The sequence below is a fragment of the Rutidosis leptorrhynchoides genome, chromosome 3 (genome assembly GCF_046630445.1).
Source record: "Rutidosis leptorrhynchoides isolate AG116_Rl617_1_P2 chromosome 3, CSIRO_AGI_Rlap_v1, whole genome shotgun sequence".
Lineage (NCBI taxonomy): Eukaryota > Viridiplantae > Streptophyta > Magnoliopsida > Asterales > Asteraceae > Rutidosis > Rutidosis leptorrhynchoides.
The window spans coordinates 125,315,497-125,327,958 of NC_092335.1; the positions used below are offsets into that span (position 1 = coordinate 125,315,497).

The window sequence follows — 12,462 nt, forward strand, 5'->3', positions numbered from 1 at the left end:
AAACACTCTATAATTTCAAAATTGATTTAAAGTCTAACCGTGTTCTTCAAACTATCTGGTACGATTTATTTAGTTTTAAATTTCTGTTGTAAATTGATTTTGTTTGATAAATAATCATTTCTGCATCTCTTTTAAATCTTAGAATCTAATTTTTAATTTCACTGTTATGGGTATGAGACTCTGGTCGATCGGATGAAGAAGGAGGGAAAGGAGTTAGATAATAATACGGATTATATTTAATTTAATTGAGTTTATACCAGAAAGATTGAAATGGTCGAGTGGTTTGATTTGTTTGCGGGTAAACGAGGAGTCAGGGGTTCGAACCGGGGCATAGGCTGTGATTATTTTTGGGAACTAATTCTTTTTGAGGTAGTCTTCATTTATCTACTTATTGTTATTATTATTACTTATTATTATTAATTAATAGTAACATGATTATTATTGTTACAATTATTATTGTTATTGTTATTGCTATTATAAGTAAGTACTTTACTATTGTTATTATATACTGAGATTAATAATATAAAAATTGTTATCACAAATATTATTAATATTATCATTATTAATATTATCATTAAATATTAATATTATTAACATTGTTGTTAGTTTTAGTAAATTATTATTGTTATTATAATTATCATAACTAATAAAGTAGTAATTATCATTATTATGATTTTAGTTACAATTGTAGTTATTATTATGATTATTGCTAAGTTTATTTATTATTATCACTATCATGATGCAAAGTAATATTATTATCATTAATAATAGTATTATTATTATTAAAACTATTACCATTAGTAGTAAAATTATAGTCAGTATTATTATTATTAACATAAGTATCATTATTAACCTCTGTTGCAAAACATCCCGTCTCGAGCCGTCTCGACGCCCGTTGCGACGATTTGGTGACTAGCTCGTCCCGTCTAAAAGAAAACCGTCTAATATGACAGTCAACGGTCAAAATTTGGGTCAATGTTGAAAAAAATCAGGTCAAAGTCTCTCAAAATTCGAAAAAGTCAGAAAGTCGGTCAAATCGGTCAAATTTGTCGTATTTTAGTTTAAATTTTTGTATTATATTAACGGTGATATCATTTATGAGTACAAATTAGTCAATTAAAGTTATTGGCTTTAAAATATGTAGACATATAAACATTTATATACTTATATATTTAAAAGTCAACTTTGGTCAACATCCGTCTCGACCCCCGTCTCGACCCCGTTTCGAACGTCTCGACCTTTTTAGGACCCGACCGTCTCGACCCCGTCTCGCTTCTTTTGCAACCTTGTTATTAACAATATCATTATTATTAGTATTATCATTATTAATCTTAGTAATAAAAGTGTTATATTTAGAATTATTATTATTATCATTAATATTAGTATTTGAAACAATTAGGAATTATTATTATTACCAACAAAATTATTATTATTAAGATTACCATTAGTAATAAGATTGTTGTAATTATTATTATTAAGTATTATGTACTAAAAAAAAATTATTATTTTCGCTACCATTATTACCAAATTATTCATTTTACTACTGATATTATCATCATGAAATTTATAATTAAAAACTATCATCAATATTATTATTAACAAAATTATTAACTTTAATATCTCTATTAGTAATATTAAGTATTATAGTTATTATCATTTTTACCATTATTAATATTATATTAGTTACTATATTTTAACAAACAAACGATATATATATATATATATATATATATATATATATATATATATATATATATATATATATATATATATATATATATATATATATATATATATATATATATATATATATATATATTTAATACATATAACATAACAAAATTAATATTTTAATATACAAAATGAATATATGAAACATATATATATTTTTGATATAAAAATGATATAACTAATAATTTTATATACATACATATATATATATATATATATATATATATATATATATATATATATATATATATATATATATATATATATATATATATATATATATATATATATATATATATTGTTCGATTACAATTATGTGTATTAATAAAATAAATAAACAAATGATATAGGTTCGTGAATCCGAGGCCAACCCTACTTTTGTTCAATGACGTCATATGTATTTTTACTATAAAATACAGTATGGTGAGTTTCATTTGCTCCCTTTTTAAATGCTTTTGCAATATATATTTTTGGGACTGAGAATACATGCGCTGCTTTTATAAATATTTTACGAAATAGACACAAATAATCGAAACTACATTCTATGGTTGGATTATCGAATCGAATATCACCCTTTTTAGTCTGGTAATCTAAGAATTAGGGAACAGAAACCCTAATTGACGCGAATCCTAAAGATAGATCTATTGGGCCTAACAAACCCCATTCGGGTTACGGATGCTTTAGTACTTCGATTTTATCATGTCCGATGAGAGTCCCGAAATGATGGGGATATTCTAGACGCGTTTTGTTAATGTCGATTACCAGGTGTTCACCATATGAATGATTTTTATCTCTATGCAGTTTGTGTGAAATGCCTGATATGAGAAGATGTTTATGAAAAATGAAAATAGAAATCTTGTGGTCTATTATATTATTGAAAATGATTGTTTATGATAAACTAATGAACTCACCAACCTTTTGGTTGACACTTGAAAGCGTGTTTATTCTCAGGTATGAAAGAAATCTTCCGCTGTGCATTTGCTCATTCTAGAGATATTACTTGGAGTCATTCATGACATATTTCAAAAGATGTTGCATTCGAGTCGTTGAGTTCATCAATATTATTATTAAGTCAATTATAGTTGGATATATTATGAAATGGTATGCATGCCGTCAACTGTCGATGAAATGAAAGATTGTCTTTTAAAAACGAATGCAATGTTTGTAAAATGTATCATATAGAGGTCAAATACCTCGCGATGTAATCAACTATTATGAATCATTTATAATCGATATGAACGGGGCATTTCAAGATTATCTTACTAATCGATTAATGAACTAGGCTAACTAGAGTATACTTAGAGATTTAATTATATTGTTCTTGATAAAAGCAAATCCGGATCCTAGGAAATTGAATCCAAGTGAATACCCCTTTATCTAATTTGAATTCGTATTTATTTTCTTTGCTTTAATTAGTTTTAAATCAAAACTCCCATTTTATAATCTAAATCTTCAGAATAATTATTAGTTTTTAAATCCTAAACTTCGCTCTCTGTGGACGAATTCGTAAGCATATTACAATAAGATTGGGTGCGCTTTGCGCATATCAGCGGGTAAGATTCGTCTCATGAGAAGAACTTAATGACTGGTCAATGAAGAAATCTGGAAAAGTTCTTCAAGTTCCATACAAAGGGATCGAACTCACAGACTCATGGTTTGATTTTCTGTCCATCCTTGGTTCACTACCTAGAGACGAGATTTGTTTAATTGTCTTCAGAAATACACCTCACATGATTCGTGACAGCTATATTCAAAAACTGTATCGTTAAAGCTAACCTCAAAACTTGAAATGATATTATATACACCAATGTGTTTGGACGTGCTACCAATAGCGATGTTATGAATGCATCTGAAGCAATTCTGATCTGGTCCTTTGCGAAGAGGGTCAAGGACTCAAGGTCAATATTACTATTTTCATGGTAAGAATGATGAAAAGCAAGTATACTACTTAGGACTATGTTTAGTGGGTGGTTTCAGTTACCTACAACCCTATAAGCTTAGTATAGTTCCAGGACAATGTTTACAAAATTCTTGAAAATTTTAAGCCGTATGCAAATACTTTATTAGACCTCTTGTGTCAGGTATGTGCAACACGGTGAGGTGGCAAAAATCAACGCCAACTTTGTCAAGTATCGGGTGTTGTTTTCAGGCGTTCAGTTCGAGTTAGTTGGAATCCAACACCAAAGCATCGGGTGTTGGTTTGATTATTTTCAATTTTTATAATTTAAAAATATTATTGCTATCTCATTTTAATATTTAATCAATTATCAATACCGCCAATAATTCACACTTAAAACTAACACAGCCTAATAATCAAAAATGCAAAATGCAACCAACACAAAATTCTTAAAAAATTTAAGCCCTAGCCAAATAATCTATTTATTGTAATAATCGCCGTTACGTTTGCAAAACAAAAGACCTTGTTATTAGTGATTTTGGTCCGAACCCAGTCCTACCACAACCTACACTCATTATCAATCTCAATTTCACTTCCATTTCAAATTGTTCTACTTTCCCCCAAAACCTAATTTCCCCGGAAGATTGGTTTATTTCGCAGGTACTAAACATATATCTGCAACCTTAACGATGATTATAATACCTGAATCGGATCTATAATGTTCAATCCGATGACTAATTTTTTAATTTTGTTTTGAAAAATCGTCAAAGGGATCTGTATCTCGGATCAACTTATTCTTATTTATCTTGTGACTCTGCGTACATGATTAATTATTTAATTAAACTTGGGCCCAAACAGGGCAACAAGGGTTTTGGTTTGAATCAATTATGCGATGTATCTTTCAGATCTTGTATTGTACTACTGTAACCTCATTGTTGTTAATATGTAGTTGTACCAAAAGGCCCTACCAACCATACTTATACACTTACATAGATGTAGTCAGTGGCGGAACTTGAACTCGGTACAGATGGGGCGGGTGTAAACACTAAAAAAACGTTATGTTTTGGTAAAATTTTCAATTTTTTTGGTGTAAAATTTTTTCCCCCGTTAAATCTAGGTGGGGCGGATACCCCCTCCGGAGTACACTATATTCCGCCACTGACATGTAGTACTAAGCTGCTACTATGTGTTTGTATGAGATATGAGGGTATGCATGATGTTATTAATCATACCGATATTTGTGGCTGTGACTCTTTGAATTAGCTTGTTCTCTAGGTTTGTAGGCTAATCGAAACTTCGAAAAAGCCAATAAGCTACTTATGAGCTAATCAAGTTTATTTAGCTTAGGCATTATCTAAGGTGTAAATAATGAGCTTGTCGGAGTTTTCAAATTTCAACAAGCCGAAAAATCGAGATAACATGTTAAAATAAATATCCCCGTATTATGCATACGTAGCATATATATAATTATCAATGTTTGTAAGAAATGCGTACACGCAGAATATTATTGCACACACACTATTTGGGTGGTGAATATAGTAGCTAATGAGTGTTGTTGATGCTACTTGTTGGCAATTACTGTACCGATTAGCATTCATAGATATTTTTTATTAATACATACAAAGTTGATGTGTTGTAACCTATCCCAATTGTTGGTAAAAACTGAATTTTTTTTATTTATTTTTATTTATTTTTTGAAATTAAACGAGAAATACCTAGTACTAATTGATACTAACATGTTTTACTACTATTTTCTTTTGTGTGTTTGCGTTTATATAGAAAGTTTTTGTTAACAATCAACATTTATAAATGAATTAATGTAATGTGATATGTTACTTGCAGTTAAAAGTTAATGAAGGGCGATGGTATTTCAATTGGTTAATAATGCAGACCCCTGTATAGATTCAATGCACTGACCGAATCTGCATCATTGTATTGTATAACTAACGGGTAATAATATATAAAAATGTCGGGACTATTTTATCATGTTTTTACTTCATCAGCATTGGTGTCATTAGGACTATACCACCTCATCTGCACCATTAGGAACCATCTAAGGTCCCCACGAGAGTACATTGCAAAATCGTACCATCCGTTCGCATCACATTTTACCAAACACCTTCAGCTTTACCTAATCATCATATGTCTCCTAATTACCTTCATCGCCCAAACTGCCACCTCGTTTGATTCCGACCCGCTCGTTAAAGGTCGGTCCCCCGTTCACCATTTTTCGTCCCTCCAATCTGCAACTGTTGTTTTTCTCTTCTTAATCCTTTCATTAACTCTCCTAATCTCCGAAACCACAACGATCCTCCCGTTTTCGTCAGATATCTTCTTCGGGACTGCATCCGCAGTATTCTTTCTTCAGTATTCGGTTTCTGCATCATCGGCTTCAATACAAACATCTGACCTCGAAGCAAAATGTGATTCAGTTTCCGCCACAATTTCAGCTTTATCTGGCATATCGTGTGTCATACTCGCGTGCAATCCGAGGCTGTTTGTGGCTGATGTCAGCCTTGGGGCCTTGTTTTGTCTACAGGGATTATGGTCTCTTCAAACGGGTCTGTCTCTTTATGTCGACGCTTTTATACCCGACGGTTGCAATAAGCTGCTGGATGTTGTCGGTGGTGTTGAGGGTTCAACCGTGTGTTACCTTGAAGATTCTAAGTTGAGGGCTACCGCCATTTTAGATCTGATGTTTGTGGTTTATGTTGTGTTTGTGGTCCTTATTCTGATCGTTACATATGCTGTGACTTCTAAGGTTATTGGGGTTAGATTTGGTACTTATGAGGCTCTACCGATCTCATCCGGTGTTGTTACTGATAGTAATCACATTCAGATGAAGGAAATTAATGGTACTCAGGCTTGATAATCTCTATCTATATATTTTGTTGTTAGGTGATAGCAGTTGATTTGTTACAGTTGTTCGTACAATCCGATTACAAGTGAGCAGTTTCACTTTTTGTGGACAGAATTGTATGGGATGCTTAGTGTATACAAAGTAATGAGTTATCTTTTTGAGATGTTCAGTGTCAATATATTAAGTAATTATGTTACTCAACTAACTAGCTGCATTTTGTTTTGCCTTTGATTGGAGTTACAGTTTTGTCATCTTTCTGCACGTATCTAGTTTTTAAGTCACTGACGGGATTCGAATGCGATGTCGAAACTCACTCACCATATCATTTCCTTGGTCGGACTATTACAGTCCTTGTTTTTATATCTAGTTTTTATTTTATCTATTTAGTTGTTTATATATCTAGTTTTCTTAGTTTGTATATTTAAATTGAATTGCAAATCTTAATTTTCATCCTTGTTATAAATGTACAACTTTGTTATAAGAATATATAGTTTAAATAATTGTGAAGCCTGGTGCAGACAAGTTTTTGTTAGGTTCACAACCTCGATGAAGAAGAGCTTGCAATGGACTACGCGAGTTCATTTCACTTGTATTGTTTTATGGTGCATAATACATAATACATAATACAAGTAAAAAAAATGTAAGTAATAGTCTTAGTCTATAAGATATAATTAAACGAATAAAACTGATCAACAAGTTATTCAGAAAGCAACTACTCTGGTTTTCTTGTTTATAATCCAATTACCAAAATCACCCAGATAAGATTCATGCATTGTAGATTTGCAGACACATCAACAATGCAAAGCCGAGCTCTGTAATTATGATTAATAACTAGTCGAATAATATATAGAAAATGTTTCATAAGTACAGCAGGTTGAACATATTACATAAACAAGTTGTCATGATCCTTTAACTACATTTTGTCTAAATAATAAAATCATCTTTTTCATATAGTAAAGCTCGTTGTTGACTTTTGTATTTCATAAGACCCATACAAATATACTCTAAATTAAAAATCGCTAACGCTATGATTGTTAGAGGAGAAGTCTTCATTAGTGGTTTTACAAATGATAGAAAGTATTAGAACAATAAGAAATGAAATCGAACATATTAACCATTTAAAAAAAAATAGAAACATGTAGCTTTGAAACCTTGTTACAAATTAAAAAGATGGATGGAGAACGAAAAAGGAGATGATAGTGTTTTTGTTGAAGATAGAAGGAAATTGAGATGTTTACGGAGATTGCATTTGGTATTAGAGCTAGATTCACAATTACCTTGAATCGTACAAAGAATAAATGCAATCGAAGAATGAATCAAATGACTAGTTTATTGATGTTAACCAACTAATAGTCAAAATTACAAGAGAATGTGAGGAAATGTGTAAACACACACTTCACAATTCATAACTTAATCAACAAATGAACTCTAGCGTCTTATTTATATTTGGACGGGAAAGGAGGTTAAGCTTAACATGTGCGTAGCACATGCCATCATAAATAATATATGACATAAACATATTTTTTAACTCAAACTATGTAATTATTTAAACGTTAGACTTTGTAGTAAGTTGCAACATGTAACCAATAATCCAGTAATCAGTCACTTCAGTTTCCTGTAGAACTTGTTGAAAAAACTAATAATCCTAACCAGGAACGACATCCAATTTGCAACTGTTTTTTTTCAGAATAGTAACTGACATAGGTCTAAATACATCATAAAGAAACCCTGCAAGATATTTTCAACCATTTTTTCTTTTACCAAGCCTCAACAGAAATTGTGAACGTCCTGATAATAATCCTTTTATTTCTGCATATTGAAAAACGTTATGTTTACAAGGACTCATTTTTATGTATTGGATAGGGACTTTTAAACTAATGGGTTGGCTCTGCTGATCGAATAACGTTCATTTTGCCAACTATCAGGTCAAATATGATTAACCTTTAACGTTCCTATATGACATATTCAGACAGTTACCTGGGTTCCTGTAACCTAACAACAATATGGATACATACCGAATTGAGTTTTCATATGCCTCAAGATCAAATTAGCTTATATAATATAGTAGTTTAGATTCTTTTGCAGTCCTAACCAAATCAGTTAATTAACTCCCTTTGTTTTTAAAACAGAAAATTCCCATAACGAAAATATAGAAACCGTCTCGGATCATAGCGACAAACCAATACAAAAGAAGACTCAAAGTTCAGTCTCAAACTTGCATCCTAAATCTACATTTCAAAGAGGTACTTGGACCTCGAATGCATCCAACAAACTCCATAAACTTAAAAGTAGTATATATATTTAGATATTGATATTGATTTCGCAATATGGAAGAGTCTCTTCAGTGCATGTTGGGGCAAGGTGCACGTGGACGAACCGGGGTCTTAGAGGGGCTAACCCTGCACGCACCACCATAAACCACGAGTTATGTCAATTAGCCAAATACTAGTAGTTTGAATTGGGAAAGTTCAATTAACAGAAACAATTAATAACCTTATGGGCAGTGGTCCCAATACTGCACCGCTACAGTTCAGGGCTGCAATTGCACTCTCGGCCTGCAACATCCAACACAAGCGAGAATGGTTAAATAATTAGTGCTATAAATACTAAAATAAAGTAGTCACATCAGTGCTAAATAAAGTATATACACACAATTAGCAAACTACTAAAATCGCTAAGAAATTCAATAATAGAAATATCAGATGAGAAGAAAAATAGACCTTCGAATCTGATGAATATACACTCAGAAAACTACTCTCCATTGTAGGGTTATCCATGACAATTAACACATTTTGATGACTAAGATATCAATGTACCACAAACCATGTAACACACGTAATATTAAATCAGAATAGATCACACCGCTAATATTATTTTTGCATGAAGTAGGACCATGTTGGCATACGATTGATACAAGTACTGTTATGAACTTACGATACTAATGTTACAATTGCATCTATGTATGACTAGTGTCACGTAACTTATAGACAGCATAGAAATCTTATAAAGACAGCATATAATCAAAAAACATTAAATTATTTTCCGTAACTCATAACAAAGCGTCATAAATTTTGGGCTGGACGAACAAACATTTATGAGACTTACTGGCAGTGGTCATATGAGCATAAAAAACAAAGTAAATTCATTCGTATTTTGAGTAAATAAAAGGTTGCATACTCCTCATGGCCCAAAATTAAAACAATAATATACTTGTCAAGCAATCCTGAAATCACTCGAATAATTCGTGCTTGGATACATTTAAGCTAAATGACTTGTTTTTATATTGTAATGATTATTAGGGGCATGTCTTTACGTAGCGACCAAATTTCACCAGTGTTCACTTACATCACTCAAGTCCTTTTTGTACGCTTGAAGTCAACTCTATTTAATCGTCTATTTCCAGTTCCACTTATACAAAAATGACAGGTAAATTGGTTACAAATAATGATGTGGCCATGTAATGATGTGAACGTATAAGTGTTACCAGTTTAAATTCAATATTTAGCATAAAGACAATACCTTTTCCATTTTGTGAGATCATCTAGTTACTCAAATTGAACGCACAAAGTTAAATTACCATAACCACCTAAAAAGTTCATAAAGAATTACCATCACAAACTCCACAAATGCAATCCGAGTGGAATGATGATGGTCTCCAAGTAACCTCAAGCGAAAAACCTACAAGCCAATATAAGTAAACAACACAAATAGCAAAAAAAATATATATATAAATAAATAAATAAAATATTCAGATATCAAAATATGAATGAACCCACAAACCTCTCCACAAAACGTCTCAAAAAAGAGTTTTACATCTGCCTGAGTAACCTGCTTGAAAGAAAAAAAAAAGTATCACATATACGTACACATACTAAATATCGTTAATTAAAGTTTTTAGACTACCTTCTTATCAATGTTAGTGCAATAGATAGTTCTTGCACACATTTCCCTTTCATCTTCAGACTACAAAAAAAAAATAACGGTGTTCATTAGTATTAGTACAACTAAACTTTTGTAAAGTTTACAACTTTCAGCACTTTTAAAACAAACGAAACTCACTCGTGGCAAATATGTTGGATTAACTGGCGCAATTGCAGTTTTTGAAGGCAGAACCCTAACTGGGTAGAAGCCAAGCATAGTTCCTGCAAGACTCAACGCATTCCTTGCACCTTCTGCAAGAACATTATAAATGTAACACCAAGCACAAAATAAATATATTTAATAAATTAGTATCGACAACTTACCCTCATCAGTAAACTCAATAAATGCAAAACGAAGAACCGAATTAGGGTCGCCGCATATACGACAGTCCACAACCTAAACATAGCAATCGAAACAATAGTCACAATGATAACATACAACCCACAATAAAGTTATCATACCACATGATGATTATAGTTGACATATTTACCTGTCCACAGTTGATGAAAAGTGCAGCAAGTTGTTCTTCAGTCACCTAATATACATTTCATCCCAAATAAGTTATAAAAACAAAGACCAACCAACCAAACTTGAAAAAGTTCAAAACTTTATAGCAAAATTCACCTGCTGATCGATATCCGATACATGAACAGTCCTCCTAATGACATCCTCCCGTTGCGCCATATTCGTTCGACTGTTCATCCTTCGTTTCCCATTAGGATTAAAGTTCCCTTTCTTCTAACCATTAACATTAGACTCAACACATTTAGCATATAAACAAACATATACATACAACAACAATAACTATAACCAATCACACTTATTCAATAATAAAATTTATTTTAATTATATATGAGTATACAGAATATCAATGATAAATTATAAATAAATAAAGTATAAAGTATAAGATAAAAAGGAATGAAATTTATTATACCCTTCTAGTGGAAAGGCCACCATTGATGTTAGGAAACTGGGGTTGATTAGGTTGGGGCATAAAATCATTAACGGCGGAGTAACCAAACGGAGGTCTGGGAGACGGCGGTAGAAATAACGGCCGGTTGAAATTGCCGTTAGAAAGTGACGGAGGAACAAATTCTTCAGCCATAGGATTCAATTTTGATAACATTTCAGCCAAATCCCTCATTTCTTTCTTAAAACCCTCATCTGCAGTTTCATGATCAACATCCTTATGATGATGATGATCACCACCGTTCATTTTCATCTGATTCTGATGATGATGATTCATTACACCGTTGGATTTCGATTGATCAATAGCATCGGTTGAATCAACAAGAGTCATGATAGATTATTATATAGATAGATAGATGTAAATCAAAATCGATCAACTCGCCGACTGACAGACAGCTGATTTTACAGAAACAATTAAAAAAAAAATAATCAAGATTTGACTTTTGATAAAGATAAGAATAGAAAGATTACATAAAAATGGAAATAAAGTGACAGTAATGAACAAAATAAGAAATTGAAATAACCTGCTGTTGATGTTGTTGTTGGAAGATGGGTGTATTAAAACATTGAATTTAAGTTATAAAGATCGTTGCTTTATTTGTTTCTTTTTTGTTGGGTGGTTCGTCTCTTGGGAGAGAGATGAATCTGTATAAAGTAAATAAATTACACAATGAGGGCAAATATATTGTTGTTTTTACTTTTTCTTTCTTTTTCTGTTTTTAGGTTAAATTAAATAATGAAATGAATGAATTACTCACAATTCTATAGTTTTTGTCGTCTTATGATGTCTGCTTTTTTCAGAACACTGCCTCTGGGATTTCAGATTTGTGATAAAGAAGCCCTAAAGTTTACGGAGTAGAAAACAAATTTTGTTTCTAGTTAGTATTTTTTTTTTTTTTTTTTTCAATACAAAATATTAAAACTAGCTTCTAATCTCTTTTTCATATCTAAAAATAAAACTTATATTACATTATCTCTTGTCCAAAGATTTAATAATAACCATTAAACAGTCGGTTGTTTGTGGTAGTGGTGTTTTTGACCTTCGGAGGCTTTGTCAAGTGGCGTGGTAGCTGTGGTTTTGAAC

The 12,462-nt window shown here is 31.5% G+C and overlaps 2 protein-coding genes across 3 annotated transcripts; one reads left to right on the forward strand and one right to left on the reverse strand.

Annotated features, from left to right (window-relative positions):
• Window positions 1-5,594: 5,594 nt before the first annotated feature.
• LOC139900358 (uncharacterized) lies at window positions 5,595-6,497 on the forward strand. The gene has a single exon (XM_071883135.1). The coding sequence runs from the start codon at window positions 5,595-5,597 to the stop codon at window positions 6,495-6,497; it is 903 nt and encodes a 300-aa protein (XP_071739236.1).
• A 2,059-nt stretch (window positions 6,498-8,556) lies between these two features.
• Window positions 8,557-12,060, reverse strand: LOC139896769 (polyadenylate-binding protein-interacting protein 12-like). Of its 2 annotated transcripts, none has more exons than XM_071879404.1 (11): window positions 11,903-12,060; window positions 11,344-11,774; window positions 11,034-11,147; window positions 10,900-10,944; window positions 10,733-10,805; window positions 10,548-10,660; window positions 10,392-10,451; window positions 10,269-10,316; window positions 10,098-10,166; window positions 8,982-9,043; window positions 8,557-8,887 (listed from the first exon to the last, which is right to left on the reverse strand). In XM_071879404.1, exons 2-11 carry the CDS (start codon window positions 11,707-11,709, stop codon window positions 8,830-8,832), a joined length of 1,008 nt encoding a protein of 335 aa, XP_071735505.1. In that variant the 5' UTR covers window positions 11,710-11,774; window positions 11,903-12,060; the 3' UTR covers window positions 8,557-8,829. The 2 variants fall into 2 exon arrangements, with proteins under 2 accessions (XP_071735505.1, XP_071735507.1); XM_071879406.1 differs by having other exon boundaries at window positions 8,560-8,887; window positions 11,034-11,144.
• Window positions 12,061-12,462: the final 402 nt, after the last annotated feature.